The following is a 27393-nucleotide window of genomic DNA, read 5'->3' on the forward strand; positions in this document are numbered from 1 at the left end:
CCCATCCGGAATTCATTTTGAAAAGAGCATGATTGCCTTTTCTGGTTGTCCAAAGATTTGGACAATCGGGGTTCCATAAGAACCCAAAAGAAATCCTAGTTCGGGGAGGCCCTTGGGGGAACCGAATTGGCAAAAAAAAATGAAGAAAGAAAAAAAAAACAAAGCACCTAGAAAAATCCAGCAACTAAAAACCTTAGAACAAGACCCAAAAATCTGAGCTTTTCATTCTAGCAGCTGATGAAATACCCAACAAATCACAAAAAGAAAACCCCATTCTCTACCAACATAATATCCTAACCACAAAAAAAAAGAGAAAAAAATCAAAATTCAATTAAGAAGAGGATTTTTTGGGTTTCGAATGGGTAAAGATTTGTTGCTTGCTTGATTTGAAAAAGAAAAGAGAAAGGAGGAAGTGATTTGAAAGAAAAGGGAGGAGAGTTTAGAGATAAGGTAGAGGAGTCGTTGTTAGAGAGAGAAAATGAGAGAAGGAAATGGGAAGAGATGAAAGAAAAGTGGGTTTATATACTTAGGGATAAGCCTTGAATGGTGTCTTTGCTTGTGGTTGTTGTAGAACAAAAAAAAAAGCTCTTGAACGGCACCGTTTGGAGAAATTCCAATGCACCAAACGATGCATTTTGCTATGTCTTGAGTGGTCTGCCATGGTCCTCACAGCCTTGTCTTTCTTGGGCTAATCTAGGCCTACACAAGGTAAGATCCAGCTTCCATGCCTTTTACTTTGATGTGGTCTTTTTGTTCATTGTGGTGGGCCCAATTGGTTATGCTAAAAATACATTACTAAGAGCATAGGATAAATTTAACTAGGATTAGAAATATATTATGAAAAGATTATGTGATGTTTTAAAGTAGAAATATGACAATAAAAAATATAAAGCGGTAAATGAAAAAAGATGGGTAAATATTTGATAAAAAAATAGATATAGGTAAAATGTGAATATTTTAAAAAAATAGACAAACATTTGAAAAAATAAAAAATAAAAAGAGATGATAACTGTTATAATAGTAAAATGTATATATAATTGGGATCAATATTCATAATTAGGAGAGTTTCTAGCTTTGGTCTAAATAAATAAATAAATAAATAAAATAAATAAAAGAATAAGACCTAGTATGAAATTATTAAGTAAAAATATATATATAATGTTTGATTTGGAACCAACATCGAGGATGAAATATTTATTTGGAGTGCGTGAAGTCGCAACACCAAATAATTTTTTTTAGATAAAGGATTTCGATTAAGACTTTTCCAATACGATGGGAGAGCCTTAATTCGGAATTTTAAGGTCTCTAATTTTAAATAAAATAAAAAATTATATATACTCAATTACCAATTAATCAAAATATACAAATAAAAGAAATAGGAAATTAATAATAACAATAAATTTGTTAATCATACTAATAACACAAAAAGAAATGGGTAAAATACATGTATATAAATAATAATAATCATGAAATAAAAAAATAAAAAAATACTTGGTCTAAAAGTATGATTTTGGGGAATTTCATGTAGTAAAATAAATAAGTACTTACATAGCAAAATGCATAATGAAATAAAAAATGGAACAATAAGTAAACATAAAATATTCATGGTATATATGCTCACACGGAGAAATAATAAAATAAAGAACAAACATTAGAATCTATGAGTGCATCACATACCATTGTTACATTGTTAAATGTCATGGCATATAGAAATATTCTGTATACGGGTATAAACTCCGATAATGGGACTTTCCGAGGAAGCTTGCGAAGGTGAATTTCTTTGATAAACTCCCTAGGTGAGAAGATACTTCTGGATTCCACCAGTATGATGGGAAAGTTCAAAGAAATATCTTTAATAAAAGGCTTTTACCCGTATTAGGATTTGCATTCATGAAACACTGTTTTTTTACTCGTAGACGACTATCTCGATGATGGGATATACCCAGTAAACTTGCAAAGGCAAGTTTCTAAGGTATTTCCCTAGATGAGAGAATACTTTCGAATCCCACCAGTATGAAGGACGGATTCGGAAAGTATGCTCAATAAAAGATTTTTGTTTGGCATTATCTCGATTTTATGCCATGTATTTCACAATTGCATCACATGTACGCCAAACCTGTAAAATATTTTGACTTGATTAATAGAATAAGAGATAAATTAAATAAATAATAATTAAGAAAACATAAGAATAAGGTTAATGGGTTATGATAATATATGATTAAATGGTACTATTCATCGAACGGGCGTCATGGGCGTGCTAACCTTTCATTGTGTGTAACCGTACTCCCGAACTCAAATCTAAATGATACATAGACCAGTTTATTGTTCTTTCGACAAACCTAAAATTAATTTAGGATTTCATTGAGTAGAACAAAATAGGGTGGCCAATCACACCTAGGTAAAAAAAAAAAATTGGTGGCGACTCCTTAAATTTTCTCACGTCTAGCGGTCGGGTTCCTAGATCCGCACATTGCAACAGTTCTACGAATTGTAGCGATTCTCATTGATGCCAATAGCAATAAGGATGATGCCACAGTATGGACACTTACCAGCAACGGGGAGTTCATGGTTAACTCAGCTTACAAATGCCAACAAGTAAGTACTGGTGCCAACTTTAGTTTCTAGAAAACTCTTTGGAAGTTGCCTTGTACTAGGAAAGTCTGTTTATTCGTATGGAGGGTTACATAATTCCTTGCAACGGGATATTAGCTCTCAAGAAGAAATATGAGCAGTATGGTTTTGTGTCCTAGATGTGAGATCCATGAGGAAACCATATTACATGCAGTTAGAGATTGTAGATGTGTAAGAAGCTTGTGGAATCGCATAAACCCTCCATTTATCCAGTTAAATTTTTATCAGATGGATTTGAACTAGTGGGTGACTTCTAATGTACTTAATACAGTAGAGGTTGAAGGTATACCATAGAACGTTATTTTCATTTATGGAATTTGGCTTTTGTGGTACTAGTGAAATCTACAAGTGTTCAATGCATCTTTTGTTTGGCCTAATAATGACTGGCAACAAATCTGGACAAGAGCTAAAGAAGCTTAGGATATTTTAGGGAAACAAGGAAGACGAACCAGGCACGAAGTGATGATACATTGGACAAAGCCAATTCACTCTTTTGTCAAACTTAATGTGGATGGTAGTGCTCGAGGACAACCGGTCTTGCAGCAGTAGGTGGTATTTTCAAAGATGAAAATGGCTTTTGATTAGTTAGGTTTATATACAAAATAGGAATTTCCTTTTCTGTAGCAGCAGAACTATGGGCTTTATATCAAGGATTAGAAATATGTTGGAACCGAGGTTATAGAAAGATATTAGTAAAAACTAACTCTTTGCTGGTGTTCTAAAAAATTTCAAAAGAAATTTCTAACTTGGACCCTTATGCTAATTTACTGCAAAGGATTAAGGATCTGTTACGAAGAAGTTGGGACTACTTTGTAACTCACAGTACATTGTGAAGCCAATCAATGTGCAAATTGGATAGCAACATACCATGATAATCTTTCACTAGTGTAGACACCTAAATAAATAAAAAAATTAATTAAATTAAATTAAATTAAATAAATAAATAAAATAATAATAATTAATAAAAAAAATGGGTACGCCCAGCCATCCCTTCGCCATCCTTTCCCCCACCCACTACGCAGGATGGGGGTTCTGGCCACCAACTCCAGGGGGTGCCAGAACCCCATCACCGGGTTGTCCAAATTTTTGGACAACCCGGCTCCTTAAAGTCCACCTGCAACCTGCAAAGAGAGGACACAAAAAAAAAAAACCAAAAATCGACCACCAAAAGCAATAACCAGCAACCAAAAAAACAGAAAGCAAACACAAAAAAATAATAAAAAGAAGAAAGGAAAACCAGTGGGTTAGGGGGAATAATGAAAAGATGGTGATTTGCTGAGTGTGGAAGGCAGCCGGTGAAAGGAGAGAAGGATAGTGAGTGGTCGGCAAAACAAGGGGAAATTCTTGGAGGTTTAGATCGATCGATTTGTGACAAAAGAGGGGAGATTTGGGGATCTGGGTTCGCCGATCTTTAACAGTAAGGAAAGGTAGGAGGGGCGCTGGCGATAGAAAGGGAGAAGATAGGGAGTTGACCGGTGGTTGAAGCTAGAGAGAAGGCAGAGGGTGCCGCCGCTAGAGAGAGAAAGTGCGAGGAATGAAAGTGAAGAGAGAAAGAGAGAAAATGGGGTTAAATACCTAGGTTTCGGGTAGCAAAACGGCGTCGTTTTAGTGGAGTGGCAGAAGCCAAAAGATCCAAGCCCAAACGACGACGTTTTGAACGGCTCTGCGGACACCAAACGGTGCGTTTTGAACCTTGCTTTGTGGACCTCAAGAAACGGACCGGGTGCAATAAAGTTGGGCTTCTGCGGGCTAGCGGGCTGAGCTAATTCGAGCCCAGTAAGGTATAACCCATTGTCTCTGGTTTGGGCCTATTTCAATTGATTTGAAGTTAGCCTGTTTGTTTTAAAAAAAAAAAATTTACATTTTTTTATTATAATTTAAACCACATTAGGAAAATTAGCCATATATAAATGTCTCTTTTAATGTTAAAAAATAATAATGATAGTAGTAAATAAAAATAATAATAAAAAAAAAAATTTTTNTGTAGACACCTAAAATAAATAAAAAAATAATTAAATTAAATTAAATTAAATAAATAATAAAATAATAATAATTAATAAAAAAAATGGGTACGCCCAGCCATCCCTTCGCCATCCTTTCCCCCACCCACTACGCAGGATGGGGGGTTCTGGCCACCAACTCCAGGGGGTGCCAGAACCCCATCACCGGGTTGTCCAAATTTTTGGACAACCCGGCTCCTTAAAGTCCACCTGCAACCTGCAAAGAGAGGAAACAAAAAAAAAAAAAACCAAAAAATCGACCACCAAAAGCAATAACCAGCAACCAAAAAAACAGAAAGCAAACACAAAAAAATAATAAAAAGAAGAAAGGAAAACCAGTGGGTTAGGGGGAATAATGAAAAGATGGTGATTTGCTGAGTGTGGAAGGCAGCCGGTGAAAGGAGAGAAGGATAGTGAGTGGTCGGCAAAACAAGGGGAAATTCTTGGAGGTTTAGATCGATCGATTTGTGACAAAAGAGGGGAGATTTGGGGATCTGGGTTCGCCGATCTTTAACAGTAAGGAAAGGTAGGAGGGGCGCTGGCGATAGAAAGGGAGAAGATAGGGAGTTGACCGGTGGTTGAAGCTAGAGAGAAGGCAGAGGGTGCCGCCGCTAGAGAGAGAAAGTGAGGAATGAAAGTGAAGAGAGAAAGAGAGAAAATGGGGTTAAATACCTAGGTTTCGGGTAGCAAAACGGCGTCGTTTTAGTGGAGTGGCAGAAGCCAAAAGATCCAAGCCCAAACGACGACGTTTTGAACGGCTCTGCGGACACCAAACGGTGCGTTTTGAACCTTGCTTTGTGGACCTCAAGAAACGGACCGGGTGCAATAAAGTTGGGCTTCTGCGGGCTAGCGGGCTGAGCTAATTCGAGCCCAGTAAGGTATAACCCATTGTCTCTGGTTTGGGCCTATTTCAATTGATTTGAAGTTAGCCTGTTTTGTTTTAAAAAAAAAAAATTACATTTTTTTATTATAATTTAAACCACATTAGGAAAATTAGCCATATATAAATGTCTCTTTTAATGTTAAAAAATAATAATGATAGTAGTAAATAAAAATAATAGAAAAGAAAAATAAATATATGTACATAAAATAAATAAATAAATAAATAGAAAGAAAATTCATAATATCTATAGATTTTTTAAAAATATATATATATAAATAATAATATTAACAAAAAATATTATAAATATATTTAGAGCCTTGCAAATAATAAATAATAAATAAAATAAATGGAACAATTATTTGAGTATTACCACCTAAAAGGGGCAAAGAGTTGTCTCTTTCGGGTAGGTCACTTAAGTACGGAGTTTGAAACGGATTTTCACCGAAGCGTCGGGATAAACCCGGATTCTATACCCCTATACCCATTAGTCCGAATAATGTTTGTTTTAAAAATATATATATATATATAATAAATAATAATGATACATAATAACGATAAATATATGAATAAGTCAATAAATTACCTGAAATTATTAAGCATTACCAATCAACTAATTAATAAATACGATCATATAGATTTCATCATTGTATACTGTCATTGCATGCCACTCTTATTTTGCAAATGGCGCGAAAATCCCGATGATGGAATTTCCCAGAGGAGCTCGTAGAGACGAGTTCTCCCGGGGATATCTCTAGGTGAGGAGAATTTCGAGACTTCACCAAAGCGTTGGGATGGTCTTCGAATAATTTTCCAATAAAAGATTACCGACTCCATCATTTAAAATAAACAAGTCACGACATCATTCTACGCTTACATCATATACATACGTAAGACCAAGTGAAAAACTCAGTCTGGCAATTCAATAAAAATTTAATTAATAAAATAGGGATTAAACTAAGAAAAGGCTACATTAAGATAACTTAAGATTAAATGGTACCGTTCGTAGAACGGGCGTCACGGAGGTGCTAACCCTTCTCCGTGCGTAACCGCACTCCTGAACCCATCTCTAAAAAAAACATGGACCAGTTCTCGTTCTTTCAACGGACCTAAAATTAATTTAGGACTTAGTCGATTAAGAATCGGGTTAATAGGTGACCAATCACACCTTAGATAAAAAAGATTGGTGGCGACTCCCACACCCACACTGAATTTTAATTTTCGTCCGCGTCTGGCGGACGGGTTCCCGGACCCGCACGTCACGACAACTAGGCTTACATGTTTTTGATAGGCCCCCATCTAGTATTCTTACTCTTTTATTTGGAGATATGTTTGGTATTATTTGACCAAGGATGATGTAGTTTTGATTTAAGTTAATATATTTCGTTTATATGAAAAAAAGGGGTAAGAAAATCTCCTATACAATTTTTGTATGGAAAAATCCTAAAAAAATCATAAATAACCAATATGTTAGGAAATATTTCTTTCTTAAGTGACAGTAAAAATAGAATATTGTTACACAAAAATGGTAAATCATGATTTTAGGAAAATCAAGTTGGAAAATGAAACACACACGAATGGTAAAAGCATTTTTAAGCCTTGAGCATGAAGTATATATAAACACGATATCTACCTTTGTATTATGATCCATCACTACATCCAGCTTACTATACCATGGCAGCACGTTTGGCTATACTTGTCCTTGTGTTGACTTCTCTTCTCGTGCTCCATGAATGTCCGTCAGCCATACATTGAAACTTTGATTGTTTGATTACATTGAAACTTTGATTGTTTGATTGCTCATTTACTCTTGAAACTTATGCTTTTTTTTTTTTTTGACATGNTGAAGTATATATAAACACGATATCTACCTTTGTATTATGATCCATCACTACATCCAGCTTACTATACCATGGCAGCACGTTTGGCTATACTTGTCCTTGTGTTGACTTCTCTTCTCGTGCTCCATGAATGTCCGTCAGCCATACATTGAAACTTTGATTGTTTGATTACATTGAAACTTTGATTGTTTGATTGCTCATTTACCCTTGACACTTATGCTTTTTTTTTTTTTTGACATGAAACAGGTAGTAGAGACATGGTTGCCAAGGACTTCAATTTGGGCAGGGCGGCAGAAGAAAAGATGGTAGGAATCAAATTAAACATAACACCCTGCGCTGACAAATGCGATAATAAGGGGCTGAAATGGTGGTGCATAACAAATGACCTCTGCTATGCTACGGAAGAACAGTGCAATAAGTTTTGCCCCAAACTAGCTACTTAGCAACATCTCCAGAATCCGCCTTGCATGGCCTTATTACTTCTTTCAGTGATTTTATGTTTTCAGACAATTTATAAAATAACTATATCTTTAATAAATTGATTTTATTATAATTATATGCTTCCCCAGTTTCTTCTTTATTATTGTAAGACAATCTTGTTGCAGAGAATAAATTTTGGAGATTCAGGGGTAGTTGATATTTGCATAAATTATCTAAAAACTTAAAAAACATCTAAGCAAAAAGCCGATTGGTCAATCTTTGATTAATCTTTTTGAATAATTGCATCCATGTTACTGTTGTGTTAATATGGATGATTATAATATAAAGTTTTTGTTTTGTCTCTAATTCTTATTTGATTTGTCTAACTCCAAAAGTCCGTTTAGTTAATCACATGAGCAACGGGCTAAGTAATTAACTTGAATTATCTAGCTTGCGTGGCCTGATGTAATTGTTAAATTCTTATATTTACGCTTCTCAAAAAAGAATTCTTATATTTTCACTTTTCACTATCAAAACTAATACTTAAAACATTTCCAAAATTCTTAAAATCTTAGAAGTTTCTCCTTTAAATGTTCGATTTACATCAAAGACATGTCCAAATAAAGTCAAATATTTTTGGGCAGATAAATAGTTTTTTTTATTTCAAATTTCATGGAGTGAAAAATACTTCTTTTAAGTTTACCATTTTTAACAGAAGCATATCACTTATAATTATTATATTACAATCACTTGATCATATTCTTAAATTGTATAAAGTTTATCAAAATATTTATACCTAGTAGAAAATAAAATTGTAGATGAAATATTCTCTTTTTAATCTAGTTTGTTCAAATATAATCAAATTAAGTAAGAAGGTAAAAGGGGCAAGATCCTAAGAATATCATATATAACCAATCTGTTCGATGGATCTGAGTATACTTTCCTAACGGGAAAGATTCCTTTCTTAGGTAAATGTAAAAATAGAACATTGTTACAAAAAAATGGTAAATCATGATTTTAGGAAAATTAAGTGAAAATATCATACACACAAATGGTAAAATCATTTTTAAGCCTTGAGCATGAAGTATATATAAACACAAGATCTACCTTTGCATTATGATCCATCATTATATCTAGCTTACTATACCATGGCAGCTCGTTCGGCTTTACTTGTCCTTGTGTTGACCTCTCTTCTCGTGCTCCACGAATGTTCATAAGCCAAAGCCATACATGGAAACTTTGATTGTTTCACTGCTCGTTTACTCAAGAAATATATGCCTTTTTTTTACATGAAACAGGTAGCAGAGACATGGTTGCCAATGAATTCAATTTGGGCAAGGAAGAAGAAGAGGAGATGGAAGGAGTCAAAATAACAATAACACCTTACGCTCCTAAATGCAATACTAATCAGTTAAAATAGTTGTGCATAACAGACAACAGCGGATGCTGTATTTCAGATGAAAAGTGCTTGCTTGTTTGGGGCACATCACCTCCGTAACAGCATCTCCATAAAGCGCCTAACATTGTTTCTTGAATTAAAATGTTTAAAATTCACAATTTTATTCCTTTTTAATATAACAAAAAGGGGAAGAAGATTTATGAGCAAATTGAAATGCTTTTATATTAGCTTAATTTTTCTTGAAAATATTTTTTTTAACTTCATGCATAAATTAAGGAGGAGAATTTTCAAAGTTCATATTCATGTCTTATATTCTTCTCATTTACACTTAAATGTTTTCAACAAGGGCATAAAGACTAATTAAGTTAGGGGGAGGCTTCAAGAAATTTCAAATATTATATGCTTATGTTTTTGTCATATCAAAAAAAGAAAGATTGTTAGTGTTGAGTTACACCTGTTCTGATTTAGCAAAAATATGTAATCTTGTCTTAAACTTAATGTCAAGCATTTAAAATTGTTTCAAATATATTTTTAATCCCATAAGGTCATATAATTGTTTGAAAAGCCAATGTATCATTAGAAAATATCATAAAAGCTTTCAAACAATACATATTCAGTTAAAAAAACAAAGAGCAAATATACCTTAAATTATTATTTGATTGTAGAAATAAAGCAAGAAAGAAATAGCTAAAAAAAGACACCAAAAAGCTAAGAAAGCCTTAAGACACAAGTTAAGAATCGACTCTAAAAAAGCTCGAGTCGATCCAAAGGTAGAAAGAGTGAAAAACTTAAAATACATAAAGCCATAGTCGACCTTAAAGGCAGAAAGCTCGAAAAATTGGAGAACAACACAGCCATAGTCGACCTTGGAGTAGTGGTAGTCGACCCTGGCTACTCTAATGCTTGAAAAGGGGAGAAATCAAGAGACATAAATGACCTTGGCAAAGCCATAGTCGACTATATCAGTACAAACTTGCAAAAATCACACTCTTGGGAATTGGATCGAGTAGAAGAAGGTTATACTCGATTATAGAACCTTAATTTGAAACATTCAAATAACATAGTTGACCCTAAGAGCATTGTAGTCTACCCTTAACTTCAGCAACGGTCAAATTTAATTCAAACTTGTGTCTAACGGCTTCAAACTTCACACTAGTTATAATTAAATAGACGCTTTTGAGTCATTTGGAAGTAAGAGAAGACTTGAGATAAAGTTTCAAACCCTAGAGAGACATTTAAAAAGCTTATCCTCACTCTCTAGCTTCATTTTAGACTTCCACCAAGCTTTGAAAAGTTCCATACTTGATTCATTCAAGTTGAAATTTCTTCTCTCACTATACTCAAGCTTAAACTCCTAACACTCAGTCTTTGTAGAGACATTTCCTTGTTAAACTTTGTATTCCATTGTAAAGGTTCTAACTTTGTATTCCATTGTTAATCTTTAAAAACTATTTGTGGGTTCGTGGTTGAGCTCATGAAAAATCATTGTCGAAGGATTTCGCTTGATCTTATGAAAAAGTATTGTGAGGGTTTCACTTAGTCCTGTAAAAAGCATTGTAAAGGTTTCACCTGATCTCATAAAAAGCTATTGTGGGGGTTTTATTTGATTCTCGTAAAAGCTCATTTCCCTTAGTGGATTTGAAATTCCTTAGTGTTCCAAGGGAGTGAAATGTTAGTACTAGAAAAAACCGAATCACTATTAAAATTTTAAGTCTTGTTTCTAATTTTTCAGCAATGTGATTTATTGCTTGCATTTAGCTTAGGAAAATATTTTACCTTGATTTATTATTTATGCTTTGCTTGCATGGATTAGGAAAATATTTTACCTTGATTTATTACTTGTTCTTTTCAATTTATTATTAAAAACTTGCTTAGAAAAATCACACTTTTGTTTTTACACAAGAAGAAATTTTTTGTTGTAAAAAGTCTTGATTTTTATACTTACTTTTCAAAAGAATTTTTAAATACCAATTTGGCCCCCTCTTGATATATTGTTTATTAAGACTTCTACACTAACAACTTTATCCAATGATTTGATTCACATAGACATCATGAATACATGAATTAAGAAATGTTTGACTTTTGGTTACAGCTATACGTTTGTATGAACAAAAATGCATACTTTGAAATGTATTGAATTCTACAAATACACCTCCGTATATCTTGTTCTTCCTCTCTGTATTTATTCACTGAAGTTGTGAAACTCACCACTTCAATTTCTATTGTGTTTTTAGATACGTAGCACATCAGATCCATATTATAAAATGAAGGAATTATGCTACTTACTTCTTATTTAAATTTCATTAAAAATGTCCAAGTAAATATTGTAAAGTCATCATCAATAGTCAAGAAATAATGACAACCAGTTATAGAAGGGGTTGTATAAGGTCCCCAAATATCACTTATAAGTATTATATTATAATTAGTCAATCACATTCTTAAATTGTATAAAGTTTATTAAAATATTATATGGAATTTATATTTATAAATAGTAGACTTTTACAAAATTTTTTGTTATGACTAAATAAGTATAGGATTGTTATAAAAAAATTACAGGTGAAATGTTCCCTTTTTAATCTAGTTTGTTCAAATATAAGCAAATTAAGTAAGAAGGTATAAGAGACAAGAAGATTTCGTATATAATATTAGTATGAAAACAAATCTTAAGAAACTCTTATATAACCAATCTGATAGGTGGATCTGAGTATACTTTCCTAACAAGTACAAAAATAGGACATTGTACACACAAATGGTAAGTCATGATTGTAGGAAAATCAAGCACAGACACAAATGGTAAAATCATTTTTATGCCTTGAGCATGGAATACATATGAACACAAGATCTACCTTTGCATTATGATCCGTCACTATATCTAGCTTACTATACCATGGCAGCTCGTTTGGCCACACTTGTCCTTGTGTTGACCTCTCTTCTCGTGCTCCATGAATGTTCGTAAGCCATACTTCGAAACTATGACTGTTTGATTGCTCGTTTACTCATGAAATTTATGCTTTTTTTTTTTTTACATGAAACAGGTAGCAGAGACCTGGTTGCCAAAGAGTTCAATTTGGGCAGGGTGCGGCAGAAGAAGACATGGAAGGAGTCAAATTAACAATAACAGTTTGCGCTGACACATGCAATAATAAGGAGCTTAAATGGTATTGCATAACAGAAAACATCTGCTATGCTACAGAAGCAGATTGCAATATGTTTTGGCCCAAACCACCTTTTTAGCAGCATCTCCAGAAACCGCCTAGCATGGCCTTATTACTCTTTTTGTTCTTCCAATAATTTTATGATCTCAGACAATTTATAAAATAACTATATCCTTATTAAATTATTGTTTTTATCATTTATATGCTTCCACAGTTTTTTTATTATTATTATTATTTATTTTTTTTTATTGTTTATATGCTTCCGCAGTGAATGGTTCTGACTTCTTTTGTGGTTATGTGGCATAAACAATGTGTTGTTGGACTCAGGTCATTTTTTGGAGTTAACTAGCTGTGTAGATACACTAATATTTTGAGGTTGAGGTTCTGGAACTTTTGATCCATAGGGAAAAAGGGCATACTAAGCGTACGGGAAAATGGGATTATTTTGCAAATGTGGAGAGGGGGATGGTTATGGCCTTCCAGTGATTTATTGGATGGGGCCACGACTGATGAAATCTTAATGTAATTTCAAGAATTAATGAACTATCGGCTTATCGAAAAAGCTATGAGAAAATATCTGCTAACAGTTGTTCTTGTAGGAATTCTAGCCGCTGCTGCCATGCCCCAAAATGTGTTGGCCCGAAGGTGTGGTTGTGCACCAAACTTTCACAAAAACTTGTTCTTCAATTTTCATGATTTTGTTTGGATGCCCCTTTGGTATGATTTTTTTTATCTGGCTGATATTTATATGAAAGGATTTGTCAAAGATTTTATTTTCTTGCTTGTTGCATGATTTCCTGAATTTAGCACCCGATATCGTTTCAATTTTAATAAAATATTAAAGGTCGGTGAGGATGTTTCATGTTCGGATGTGGTGATCCATCATCTCTAAGATCAACTACCACGTTAACCCAAACATGAAACATATTGGACATGCTCTTTTTTTGGGTTTTCTTTGCTTATTCATTTTTCTCTTCTATTTTATTCCAAAGTCCAAGCATTTTGTTTATAATGCTAATATCTTAATGATTCTATATGACTTCATTTCATGGAGTATAAAAGACTTGTTTAAGATTACTCTTTTTAGTGGGAGCATATACTTTATAATTATTATATTACAATTAGCCAATCATATTCTTAACTTGTATAAAGTTTATCAAAATATTTTATGAAATTTATATTTATAAATAATACATTTTTACTGAATTTTTTATTTTAAATAGATAATTACAGGATTGTAGTAAAAGAAAATTACAAGTGAAATGTTCCCTTTTTAATCTAGATTTTTCAAATATGATCAAATTAGGTGAGAAGGCAAAAGGGGCAAAAAGATCTCATTAACAATATTTGTAAGGAAAAGAAATTCAAAGAAAATCATATATTATCAATCTGTTTGATAAATCTAAGTATACTTTTTTAATGAAAAAGATTCTTTTTTTTAAGTAAGTGCAAAATTAGAACATTATTACAAACAAATAGTAAATCATGATTTTAGGAATACTTATCGTAAAAATAAAAGCACACACAAATGGTTGAGCACCATTTTTATGATCTATTTTTATGCCATGAGCATGAAATATATATAAACACAAGTTCTACCTTTGTAGCATGATCCATCGTTATATCTAGCTTAGGAAACCATGGCCGCTCGGTTGGCTATACTTATCCTCACGTTGACCTCTCTTCTTGTTCTTCATGAATGTTTGTAAGTCATACACCAAAACTTTGATTTTTTTTGTCGATTTTTTGTTTAATATTTATATTATATATTCATTTATCTAAATATTTGATTTAATAATAAATGTAAGATCTCTTAATTAATGAATGGCATTCAATATTTTTTTGAATAAAAAAACAATTATGTTGCATATCAATGACACACCTATTTAAGTTTTTTAAACAAATTTACTTGTTTATTCCTTTTATATATGTGTGTGTGTGTGTAACAGGTAGCAGAGACATGGATGTGAGAGTGTTCAATTTGGGCAGGCAGCGGAAGAAGAAATGGGAGTAGACAAAATAACATTAGACCTTGCGCTCGTGTATGTGGTAATATTGTTAAACGTAAACGGCAGTGCGTAACGGACAACTCCGGATGCTATGCTTTAAAAGGAGACTGCGAGAGGGTTTGCACCCCATAAACCACCTTGCACGGCCTTATATTACTCTTTTTCTTCACCCAATTTATGAATTACTATATGATCATTAATAATATGTTTTTATTATTTATATGCTTTCAGAGTTTTTTTTTTTATTATTACAAGACAATCTTATTTTGAGTATAAATTTTGGAGATGTAGAGGTAGTTGATATTTGCATAAATTATCTAAAAAATTAAAAAAGGTCTAAGTAAAAAGACCATTGATCAATCTTTGATTAACTTGAATTATCTAACTTGTGTGGATCAATTTAATTATTAATTCTTATATTTACAATTTTCAATATCAAAAATAATGCTTAAAACATTTGAATTTAATCAAGATTTAATAATGAAATGTGCAATTACTCTAAAATTTTAGAGTTTGAGTGTTTGACATACATAGGAAAGCTAAATTGATATAAATTGAAATCATATGGGTTATATTGATATTTGAGGTTATGTAAATAGTTTGTGGGTCATATTTCAAGAAAAATGAATGAAATTTACGTTTTATATTAATACTATAGTTAGTTTTGAATTTGTTATCAAATTAAATTAAATTTAAATTTAACTGAATATATATATATATATAAAATAAAAGATTAAGAAGGAGAAATTCGGTTCTTGTAAGGGAAGTAGAGAAAATTTGGGAACGTAGTAAGAAATTGGGTTTGTATTTTGTGGAAGACAAAGATGAGATTATCCAAAAAATTGTGGAGTTTGAAGCAGCAGATGAAGAGGAAAGGAGCCAGCCAGGACATGCTCATCAGTAAAGATAGATTAGAGCAGGACTATGCTGTCACTGGTTTGTGGGTAGCAGCTTTTCATGTGTGATCATTGGAAATTCTGGTTGAACAAACACCGGGCTTTGGGAGGGTTCTCTGAAGTGCAAAAGGAAGAGCTTTTTCTGTGTGCCTTTTAAGATTAGGAAAGGAAGTTGAGCATGGAGAAGTCTTCATCAGCATCTTCCGGAAGGAAGGGTGGAATTAGGGTGGTTGATTTAATGGTGTTTGAAGGCCTTAGTTGTGGTTCGAGAGGTGATAATTCTCTAGATTCTGATGTGTTGCTTGTTTAGCTTTTGTAATTTCGGAAGTTTGGATCGTGGTCATAGTGTAATCTCAGTAGTTTTTTAAAGTTGAGAAGATTAGTCCTTTTTATATAGGAACGCAATGTTAAGTTTGAGTTACCATTATCTGTTTGAGTGGTGAAATCCTCTTGAAATTGTACTTTTTCCTCTATAGCTTGACTTGCTATTGTTATGACATGCAAGTTATGTTATGTTAATAAACTCACTTTAAAAAAAAAAACAGTATTTTAATTAATTAATTAATATATATATATATAGATAGATAGATAAGCGAAACGAGGGGTCAAGCCAATTGTGTTAATGCTGTGGGCTGCATTTGGCTGTGGCATGGCTATGTGCAGCGAGTTGTTTTCTGCACGGAGATGGGATCGAATGTGCAGTGGGATCTCTTCCTGCACCCACCTCAATAACTTGCTTGGGACATTGGAGACTGATCGTTTCGTGGGATCTCTGCCTTTTTATGAGCTGTTGAGCCTTATGGAAAGCTTCTTCTTGCCAAATCGATTTCCATGTCAATGAGAGTTTCTGACAGCTTCAACTAGAGACTAACAATGACACACCGGTTATATGGTTAATAAAATTCACTTTTTTAAAAAAAATAACTTGATTGGGACATAGAATCCGAAATCTGACAAAAGCTGGTCAAGCGAACAGCTTCAAGATACAACAAATGATCGACTTCTTAATGTATTTAGTTCTTAGAATGTAAAGACTCATACTAGAGAAAGATCTTAGAAGGATAGCAATGGTAGCAGAGCAATACCCAAAGGAGAATTACTTTGCTTTCTAAGATTGTTCCTGATAATGTTTTTCTCATGAAATTACTACGTGTTTATAATTTTTTTGTCAATAAAATTTTATATTTCATGAATTTTGATGATTCAGAAAGTAGGATTCACAACAGAAAAAAAGGAGGCATTAATGAATTTGTTCACACTCAACATGATAGCCACCAACTATACATGCTTTAACAGTGAACTTTGAAGCATTAGTTAAGGAGTGTCATAGTCTTTTATACTCTTCGTGTTTCATTGGATTTTAACAGGGCAGTTTTATTTCAATCAATTTATTCATTTCCCCAACCCCACCCTTTTCCCAACCGAAAATAAAACTATAAATAATAAAACTAACAGGACAAGACTATGTTCCTGTACTTACTCGAAAACCAAAGTCTAGAGATGTTTGGATGTATAGATTCCAGGAAGGTTTTTGGATGGATGGATGGATGGATGGATGGATTCCTGTACTTACTCGAAAATAAGATAGGTTATGATGCAGTAAGCTATGAAGACACTGATACTATTATTTATCTAGGTTATAATGTAGTAAGCTATGAAGACACTGATGTTATTATTTATCTATTACATAAGTAAAAAGAAATCCTCTTTTAACTACGTGAAAATCATAGAAAAAAAATATATTGAAGAAAGAAAAAGAGAGATAAAAAGAAGTTTGTCTGCAAGGCACGGATCATAATCTAATTTTATTTAAACCAATAGGACTTTAATGTGATTGAAATATGTAATTGATAGTATGTTTTAGCAAAGAATGCAGGATACGACCGCTACCCCTGATGTTACACTTATACGTACTAAATGGAAATATTGTTGTGTCTTGTGATCAGAAAAGTGACTCTTGAATAGTGTACAACTGTTAAAAGACTGCCGTGTCCGAATCGAGTTGTGAAATTTCAATGACGTTACCTTAAGGGTGTTGTTTCCTGGAAACATAACCCAACGTGGGAGGAAATTGGGATATGGTTATCACTAATTCATTGAATATGGAAGATACGCCAGGAAACGAAGATATACCTCATCAAATAATCTTGCGGTTGGTGAATTCTAGTCTGTCTAGACGACTTGTCCTTTTATTGACAAGTCAATTTAGATCATAGACCCCTAGTCCACACGATGTTGTAAAAGCTTACCTGTCCAAATTTATTGCAGATATTTCTTCACCTCATGACAGTATAAATACATGGTGTATCAACCTGTCCGCTCACCACAAATTTTCCTCTCATTCTTTAAAAATGGAGTCCCTAGCTATGAGAAAATATTCGCTAACAGTTGTTCTTGTAGGAATTCTAGCCGCTGCTGCCATGCCCCAAAATGTGTTGGCTCAAAACTGTGGTTGTGCACCAAACTTGTGCTGCAGCCAATTCGGTTATTGCGGTCTTGGCAACGACTACTGTGGCACGGGATGCAAAGGTGGCCCTTGTTTCTCTAAATCTCCCGGCGGTGCTTCAGTTGCCAGTATCGTGTCACCTGCATTCTTTAACGGGATAATTAATCAAGCCCGTTCAGATTGTGTAGGGAAGAGATTCTACACGAGACAAGCTTTTCTGACTGCACACGATTCGTTTCCTGATTTTGGAAAATTAGGTTCTGATGTTGATTCCAAGCGCGAGATTGCTGCTTTTTTTGCACATGCCACACATGAGACTGAACGTAAGCTCTCTTTCTTTTCAACTGAGCATAGACTTTTCACAAAAGCTCATTATTCATGTAAGCAACTTGGTTTGATTTAAAAGTTATACAATTCAAAGCCCATAGCACTCTTTAATCATAATAATTTGAAATCAGTTTGTATCGTATGCCTGTCTATATATGTTATATAAGCAAATCATTGGGCATTAATTCAGTTAACTTAAGCTTTTGTTTAAATCTAACAGATAAAATGTTGACTATTGTGCAGACTTCTGCTATACAGAAGAGATTGACAAGAGCAACAGGTACTGTGAAAACAGTCCACAGTACCCATGTGCCCCAGGGAAGTCCTACCATGGTCGTGGACCTATTCAGCTTACAGGGAACATTAATTATGGGAACGCAGGAAAAGCCCTTGGGCTTAATTTATTGAACAATCCAGAACTGGTGGCCACCAACCCCGTTGTCTCATTTAAGACTGCATTGTGGTACTGGATGAATGCTGTCCGCCCTGTCGTCAGGCAAGGGTTTGGTGCAACGATCAAGGCTATCAATGGAAGAATCGAATGTGGAGGTGGAGCACCACAAAAGGTTCAGCGGCGTATTGGGTTTTACACCGCCTATTGTAAGCAACTTGGCGTTGATCCTGGACCCAATCTCTCTTGTTAGGTTGAGTTATTTTCAGCTGTTTTTCTACTAGTACAACTAGAAGGCTGCTAAGGATCCTGTTGTACGCAGATTCTGAATTTCCCGGAATAAATTTCATAAGGTTTCTTGTCAGAGACCTGCAACGAAATGAAGGGAAATTTATGTATTGTAATCTACTAAACAAAACTACGTGCCCTGCTTGCTACAACAAGCGTAATTTAATTACATTTTCTTCTCGTTTGCTTTCTTCCTTGTTATAATACAGTATATATCTTTTAAAACATTGATCCCCTGTACAACTAAAAGCTCTGATAGTTGTCACGTTTGAATTTTGTAACTCAGAACATCGGAGAAGGGAAAATCCCATGTATGCCTCTCGTTGAAAACAAAACAAAACAAAACAAGAAATTGCAAATAATAACGTGATGGCTATGGTGCTCAAGTGGGGGCGTAAAGAGAATAAGCTAGCGCATGGCAGTTGGGCCATTTTCTTCGCAGTCTAATTGTTTTGCTAAGGTCCGCACGGTGCAATTCGGCCCTTCTAGTCCCACTGAGACTACGGTGTAGGGTACTAAGCCCATTGGATCAGGTTCCAAGTTTTTTTTTTTTGGTAAAATTAAATATATGTACTAAAATAATTTAATCGATATGAATTAAACTAGATTTAAGATTAAAAAGCTAATTTCAATTCAATCTGAATCGAGTCAAGCTCGTCAGTTTAAGCGAGTTACCCAACCCTTCGATAGCTTTACTCTCAGTAGAACTCCTTAAGTCTTTTTTTTCTAAGCTTCTCATAAAGTTATGAATTATGCCCCAGTTCCTCACACCAAGTGTTGGATTGAGGAGTTGACGTCCGAGTCATTAATAAAATAAAAATTAAGAAAAAAAATTAAAGAGAGGAAGAACAGGTGGGACCATTTGCTGCAGAGAATTAAAAAGAAAAACTGGTTCCCCTGTCGACACTAATACAGAACAAGTAGATACAAAGATAGGTAAAATTGTGATAAGAGAGTCTCTTGGATTCTCTTGCATTTGTTATTTGTGCAATTAAATTTTAGATTAAATGATACGATTAGTCTTTATATTTTAGCTAAGTGGTTTGATTTACTTGTTGTATAATAAATTACTAAAATCGAATTTTTATACTTTACAAAATTAATAATATAAGTCCAACAGAGTTATAATGGAATAGTGGCTACTTGGTAGACTAGAGGAAGCAAATTATCTTCTCTGTGGCAAGATTTGACATAGTGAAGAACATTACAGGTCTAACTGAGTGGTATGGAAAGAACAAAAGGCAATTGCCAAAGAAGTAAGCTTTCTGTCTCAACATATGACAGCTGCACTCTGTTTAAACTTATTTGATTGCTTATCATTTGTCAAATTCTATCTAATATCCCTTTCCTTTCCTTTTCCCCTTGATTTTCTGCCACCTAAGTTTTTGAAGCATATAAAGTATAGAATGTGTTTTTCACATTGCTTGAATCTGTAAATATGGATCTTATTATTGCACTGCCTTTGATAAGTTGAAAGCAATGGAGCAATCGTTGGAAAAGGTAAGCAGATTCAAGATGATTGTGCTGTTGTAGCAAAGAAGGTTTGGGCTATGCTCCACTCAACTGAAGAGCAACTCTGAGTAGTGCACAAACAACCGACTATGTTCTTTGACATAATTAACATCAAAAACCCTTTCTAAGGGTCTTCATTGCTTGCCTTTGCGTCTTACTACTGCGTATTATACTTTGAATTCTTCACAACAGAACTTTCTAAATCAAGAGAAATTAGAACACCCCCGACTGTACCATTATGCGCATTTCTCGGATAATGTACTAGCAGCAGCCGTTATTGTAGACTCAACTATTTCCCGTGTTAACGTGATTGTACTCTCCTGTAAAGACTTATGACACCTTTGGTTGATAAAATATAAAAATAAAATAAAATAATTATTAAGAATGAGGTAAAAATAGAATAAAATAAGTATTACGTAATTTAGTATGAGAAATAGAATAGAGTATGAATAATTATTATGATTTATTGCAGTGTTTGGTTGGTAACAATAACTTTAGAATAAGAAAAAAATAAAAAATAAAAAGATAAAAATATATTTTATTATATATAATTATTTATTTTTATTTTTATTTTTAAATATTAATAATTTATAATTAATTAAAATATTAATAATTAATAATTTAAATATTAATATTGTAATATAATTTAATTAATAATATTTTTATTTTTATATTTTAATATTATTTTAATTAAAATATTAATATTTTTTATTTTTATTTATACTCATTAAAATTTTAATATATTAATAATTTAATACATAAAACATTAATAGTTTAAAATATTAATTTTTTTTTAATATTTTAATCATATTAATATTAATAATATTTAAATCATATATAAAATATTAATATTTTTAAAATTTATAAATAATTTATTATCTTTTATTCTATTTTTTTACTTTTTCTTTTTTTCTTTTTTATGGGTCTGTCGTCGAAAAGGCAACTAGTGTAACAAAACGCCTATCTGGCGCACCATGTGGCCGGATCTAGCCACTACAACACCAGATCGGTGCTTCCCAATGGTTGGATTTGGCTTTGGAGTGCCAGATCTAACCGTGGGATCTGGTCGGGAAGCACCAGATCCAATGCTTCACGCGGCCAGATCTGACCGTTGAGTGCCAGATTTGGTTGGATCTCGATTGAATGTTGTCGAAAAGGACTAGATCGACGCTTTCCGACCATATTCGGTTGTTGCCGTCACCGTCGTCGCCATTGCCGCCGTCGTCGTCGGTGTTGAGTGCCAATTAGAGAGAGAATGAGAGAGGAAAGAAGATGAGAAGAGAGAGAAAGAAAAGGGCAAATGAGAATAAAAAAAAAGTATTTATAGGTTTAAAGTTGTAATATTTTTAGGTTATAAGGGGTATTTTAGTTATTATATATTTAAAAGCTATTTCTTGTCTCCTGTAATAGATATTACCGGGGGAGAGAAGGGAATAGCTAAGGCTGAGTTTTAACCGATTTTACAGAATCTTTATTCTTACAGAATCTTTATTCTATGTCTCAATTTGAAACTAAATAAAGGCACAGAAAAAAACTGAAAATAGATAGGGAATAACATAGTTAATTTATATAGAAGTGGTGAACAGATGGAAAAAGGAAACTATCCTTAGAATTGGTAATGAGGTTTCACGCTGATGTATATTAAGAAAATTTTTCATATTTTATAATAATTTTTGTACATTTTGTAATAACAAAAAGTTATATATATATATTTTTTATCATCGATTCATAACTTTTAACAACAAGTGTTTATAAAATTTTATAAATCCGTGTGGGTATTTTTCTAATTATTATATAAAAATTAAATTCATTATTTTAATAAAATATAAAGACTAATTAGATAATGTGACATGCATTTCACCTTTACTATAGTAATATTAGCATAATTTCGCAATTAGGGCTTAAAACCAGTTAGAGCCCAAAGCACGGAGACTCCAATCTCCAATCGGACCGATACACGTCACTTTGTAAAGCGTCGTTAACCCAATTGGCCCATTTAAGTTATGAATCAAAAAAATCGAAGCTGACAGCTCTTCTATAAATACCCCTTTCCTCAACAGCCATCCTCCTTTCCTCTGTCGTTGCAATTCCAGCACGCGAAATTTTCTACATTTATTTTATAAAGCAAACTAAATTCACTTCTTTTTTATGTGTTTTTTCTTTTATTTCCCAATTTTATTAACCTCATTTTTGTTCTATTTTCTAATTCTTTTACCTCTCAGTACCATTCCCGAAGTGCTTAAAAGACTCCATGCATATAGGTTAGGTTAATTTCTTCTGGGTTCTCTTCTCTCCAATTTCCAGAGAAAAAGAAAGAAATATGGGTCACTCCAGCTTCCAAGGTCTTCATATTCTTTTCTTTTTGTCATTTTGAATTTAAATTTCCTTTCTTTTCATTAAAATGCGAACCTTTTGTTGACCAGATGAAGATGATGATGAAGAAGAATACGAGGAGGAAGCTAGTGGGGGTAATCGGCTTCTGGGTTTTATGTTTGGGAATGTCGATAATTCTGGTGATCTTGATGCTGATTATCTTGATGAGGTAATTTTTTTTACTTTTTTATTTCTTTTTTGAGCTTAAACTGATAGTAATTTTATGCACGAACCTAAAAAAAGCCTTATTATTTTGTTGTGGCTGTTTATGAAGTTGTTGAAAGCTTGCTCTTTGCATATTTTATATGTTAAAGAATTGGTATAATCTCAAATTCTTGATGGGGTTTGGAGCGTGTAATATGTTTCGTTTTAGTCTGAGCTGGGTTCGGGTGGTGGCATAGGATAGAATTAAGCGGATGTGAGGAAGGGAAGTGGTTGATTCTGATTAATGGAGAAGATATGCTTCCTTTGTTTCAGGCCTGATTTTGTAGGAGAGTTTTTTTCAAATCTACTTATGTGGTTTTATTGTGGTGGGTTAAGTTAGGAGGGAATTAAGGTTTTAGGGATTGTGGTTCTGTTAGAACGTGAAATTAGGGTTGAAGGAGCAATAAGGATTTAGGGTTTGTGTTAATATGGGTTTTGCACCAAAAGAGTGGTGAAACAGAAGCATGTTGATGCTGCCCTGAATTTGTTAGAATTGATTTTAGGATAAGTACAGGGTGTCTAGAAAGTTCTTTTTGTATGGAAAAATTGCTATATGTACTTTAGATACAGAGAATAGCTTATCACTTAATTACATGTTTTTCAAAAACTCTCCAATCTTAATTGGTTTAGACATAAATTTTTGGGTCAATCATGAGACTCAAGCCCTATAAACCAAATGCCATATAGAAAAAGATTCATTAATTAAATTAGGCTCAAAATAAGACCAAATGAACCCAAGAAAATTCCCTTTCCAGCAAATCAAAAATACTAATGATTCTGACACCTAATTAAACTAACAAATCAAAAAACTAATGACACCTAATTAAACTAGGGAATTGTAGGGCTAAATATCTGATAATTATATGGCGTTAGTTTCCTTTGGATCAGAAGGACTTTCTTGCTGTTGAAGGACCCATGATTCCTGCCTACATGGCTTTCAGAAATAGTAATGCTACGCCAGCCAAGCTAAGAATGCTCCAAAACCTATAAAGCCTTGTAGGAGATAACATACTAATTTGGCCTGAGCTATCAGCTTAAGCTGTTGAGTCTGATGCTTGGCTTGGCATCCCTATAAAGCTATCTCTATCTTGGCCTTCATTTTCGTTAGTAGTCAATGCTATTTGTATGTAAACATATGTTTTTTACTTTCTTATTGTTGGTTTTTGTCTGTTAGGTATGTTTGTGTTCTTAATTGCTGCATTAAAGCTAACAATGACTTTCTTTGTCCTAGGATGCAAAGGAGCATCTTGCTGCGGTAGCAGACAAGCTGGGTCCATCTCTTACGGATATAGATGTATGTTAATCTAATGTGTGTTTTATCTCTGTCCCCCCCTCCCCCCTCTAAAATGTATGATTTATAATAATGTGGCGATCGTATCTTGTGTTTTATTATTATTTTTAAGATTTGGGAGTTTGTCATCCTAATAATGCTGTTCAATTGTCAGCTGTCAGAAAAATCACCGCACACTCCTGCTGATGCTGCTGACCAAGGTGATGTTGTATGGCCGGAAAATCTATCTCATGCCGTGTTTGATGTTCTGTTAGTATCTTTGTTTCTTCAATTAATTGATTATGCTTTATTTGTGTTGGCTACATTAGAATAATATTTAAGATGCAGTTAGTGGTAATTCTTTATAGGAACCTTTCTGTATTGAGACTGAAGGTAGAGTTTGGTTGATCAAAAAAGGCCACTTGTACTTAAGAGAACTGTTTTTCTGCTCATGATTCTACTGGATCTCAAATAGTTGATACAGTAACTTATTAAAAATTTGTTGGAAAGCATTTTTTTAATCTTGAAATAATGATTTCTGATTGGATTTCTCTTCCTAACATGGATATTAAAAAAGATATTTAAAAGATAAAAACTTTCTTTTATTAGATTCATGCGTTCGAAGGCATATGGTTCAGTAGCATACTAAGTGTCTGGGTCATAGAGTGAAAGTTAATTTAGCTGCAAAACCTGATGTTTTTTTGGAAACTTAGTGCTTATGGAGCAAAATTTGATTGGTCTAAAATCCATAAATTTCTTTCCCCATGTCTGAACCGGTGGTAAAGTGGCTTGTAGTAGGCTGCTTTACGCTCAACAGGCAACTACCCTCCTTAGCTTAAAACCCAAAAGAATGGGATAACCAAGCATGCAATATCTGCTATGAAGCTTGCATAACTTAATTCCTGAGATTGAAATGCAAAAAGTATTTTTAGAGCACCCAAGCTGAGCTACTATGATGGTTCTGTCTCCTACTGTAGATTTGTGGGCAGTCCTCATAATTGTTAGTGATTTTCTAAGTTTTTGCTTTCATCATGATATATGCCTCTGGTTATTGTTTGTGTTTCTTTCATATATTTTTTACACTATGGAATGGAGTTTATTTATTTTTAACCTTTCGACATAAAAGATATGGACGTTCTACGTCATTGCTTGAAAAAATTTTGTTGCTAGAGTTTTGTCTGCCTTACAACCCTATCTGGTGTCCATCTCTGGTCTAATCTTCTGATTATGCATTCAATGGTGGTTCATTGTGGCAGATTATGATGAGAAGGCTGAAAATGCCATTGACTATGAAGATTTTGACGAGGAGTATGATGGTCCAGAGATTGAAGCTGCTACTGAGGAGGACCGTTTACTTCCCAAAAAGGAATATTTTACTGCTGATGTTTCTTCTGCTTTGGAGCCTAAATCCTCTGTATTTGATGATGAAAACTATGATGAGGATGAGGAAAGTGAAAAGGAACAAGAGGTGGTAGGTAAGCATACACAGGTTCAAACTGCCTTATCAGCAGTTACACTATTGAACTGTAGTATTTTCTGGTTTGGTAATTATCAATTGTTTCCATTTTATGTTTTTTATTGTGGTATGTGCTTTTCTTGGCACCCATGCCAAGGCATCCTAGGTCAGGTGCTTTTATGGCATCTTTCACCTTCGACTGTATTCTTTATGATAAAAAACTTATTCTTTTTCATTCTATTTTTTGTTTGACTGAATTTAGCACCTTTTTTTCAGGTGAGCAGGAAGAGCGTACGGTACCATTTGAAGTAGAAAAATCTCCTGAGGATGATGTACAGTGTGGCTCTTCAGATAGTGAAAAACAAGCAGATGGTACTGAAGATTTTCAGGTGAGTATTCAATGTAATGTTTTGGTTTTTTCATATAACATCTTTTAAATTTTCAAGTCTGGATCTGTTTTTTAATAGTGTAAGAAATATTTGGACAACCATGATTAGCTTTTTTGGGATGGCATGTCAAAGAAAATTGGAGATTTCATCTGATATGAAATTATTTGTGATTGCAACCTTTTGGACTTTAATATTCTCTAATTGTCATTTTGATGGTTCTCAAAATATATTACATTGAAGTTTGTACCTTTATTCTGGTATAGCAGTTGAACTACAGTCTGGCAAGTTTGACCCTGAGTTTAAAACACTTCATGGAACTTGTTAGCTAATTCATAACTTGTCTGTAAACTGCAAAAATGAATCTGCAGATTATATTTTCTATAGGATGAGCAAACAGAAAATTAGCAGCATGTTGTTCTTGTATTATTTATGACTCTTTCTTTTCGGAGCATGATATTCTCTATTTAATGATTATATTTGTCTCCTGAGTGACCATGGTCGACAATTTGACGTTTAATTAAGGGGTGTTATTGAGTTGAGTTGCTACAGTTAAAGGCTCAAGCTTCACTTGATTACAGGACTCAAGGGTTTTTTATAATCTTTATATATAGAGATATCGATTTAAGTTTTTTCTATTAACTAGTACATTGTTTATTGTATAAGCATTAGGGTATTAGGGCTATTTGGTGTTTTGCAATTAAAATAGGGTCTATGGTTTAGCTATAAGTACCCCATGTTAGTTCAGTTTTGTTGTACTATATAGAATCATTGTCAGAGATCTTCCAGCATTATTGTTTTTGTTTTTGTGATGCAATCAATCTTACTGGTTTTGTTGGACTAGGTTTTATAGTCGTTTTATAATCTGAATACTTAAAGAAAACAGGAAACTTAAAATAAAATAAAGAAAAGAAATCCCTAAGCTTCACGCCTAGTGTTCCTCAGGAGTCACACCTAAGGTTGATTGCATTACACAATAACAAAGCAATAATACTGGAAATTCTCTGATATTGAACTATATCTTGAGAAATAGCTCATTGATTTATATAAACTCTTAGCATCCCTTGTCTTTAAAGAATTAGAACCCCTATTCCCATTTAGGATTTTAAGAAATGCTTGCACTCTAAATAGATGATTAACAAAATCCAATAGGATAAGGAAAACCCAACTAAGGTCCTAGACTCAAAATTTGAAATTTCTAGCAAATCAGAAATTAAGAAACTACCCTTGACACTTAAAACAGAAAATAAATTAAGAACCAATGGTTTTAACCTAAAGAAGCGTAAATCTAAGACACAAAAGCACTAATAATGCCTACTCAATCTCCCAATTCAGCTTCTCACCACATGTGCAAAATTAGGGCTTGGACATTATATCCAGCCTTAGGACACTTCCTAAACACCTTTGGAGGCGGCTGCTCCATCACTAGTCCTGGTTAAGCAACAAGAAATAAAAAGATTTTAACCTCCGACTCTCGACTTTGGCTCAATCCAATATTCTGCATTAGAA

The 27393-nt window shown here is 33.5% G+C and overlaps 2 protein-coding genes across 2 annotated transcripts in view; both read left to right on the forward strand.

Moving 5' to 3' along the window:
* LOC18602385 (endochitinase EP3) lies at positions 17534-18863 on the forward strand. The gene is made up of 2 exons (XM_018119383.1): positions 17534-18000; positions 18248-18863. Exons 1-2 carry the CDS (start codon positions 17583-17585, stop codon positions 18646-18648), a joined length of 819 nt encoding a protein of 272 aa, XP_017974872.1. The 5' UTR covers positions 17534-17582; the 3' UTR covers positions 18649-18863.
* The window catches only part of LOC18602386 (transcription initiation factor TFIID subunit 1), a 28317-nt gene continuing 23174 nt past the window's right edge, over positions 22251-27393 (forward strand). The window contains exons 1-6 of the mRNA XM_018119381.1: positions 22251-22537; positions 22619-22737; positions 24004-24066; positions 24218-24263; positions 25299-25517; positions 25775-25887. Of these exons, the coding sequence (XP_017974870.1) occupies positions 22516-22537; positions 22619-22737; positions 24004-24066; positions 24218-24263; positions 25299-25517; positions 25775-25887 (582 nt within the window). The 5' untranslated portion in view covers positions 22251-22515. The remainder of the gene's footprint in view (positions 22538-22618; positions 22738-24003; positions 24067-24217; positions 24264-25298; positions 25518-25774; positions 25888-27393) is intronic.

Source organism: Theobroma cacao, chromosome 4 (assembly GCF_000208745.1).
Source record: "Theobroma cacao cultivar B97-61/B2 chromosome 4, Criollo_cocoa_genome_V2, whole genome shotgun sequence".
In the NCBI taxonomy this organism is placed as follows: Eukaryota; Viridiplantae; Streptophyta; class Magnoliopsida; order Malvales; family Malvaceae; genus Theobroma; species Theobroma cacao.

Excerpts from the sequence above, each read along its gene's own strand:
- LOC18602385 (XM_018119383.1), top strand. The coding sequence starts at position 17,583 with ATGGAGTCCCTAGCTATGAGAAAATATTCGCTAACAGTTGTTCTTGTA. Across the intron at positions 18,001-18,247 it reads TGCCACACATGAGACTGAAC|ACTTCTGCTATACAGAAGAG; the intron begins GTAAGCTCTCTT and ends ACTATTGTGCAG.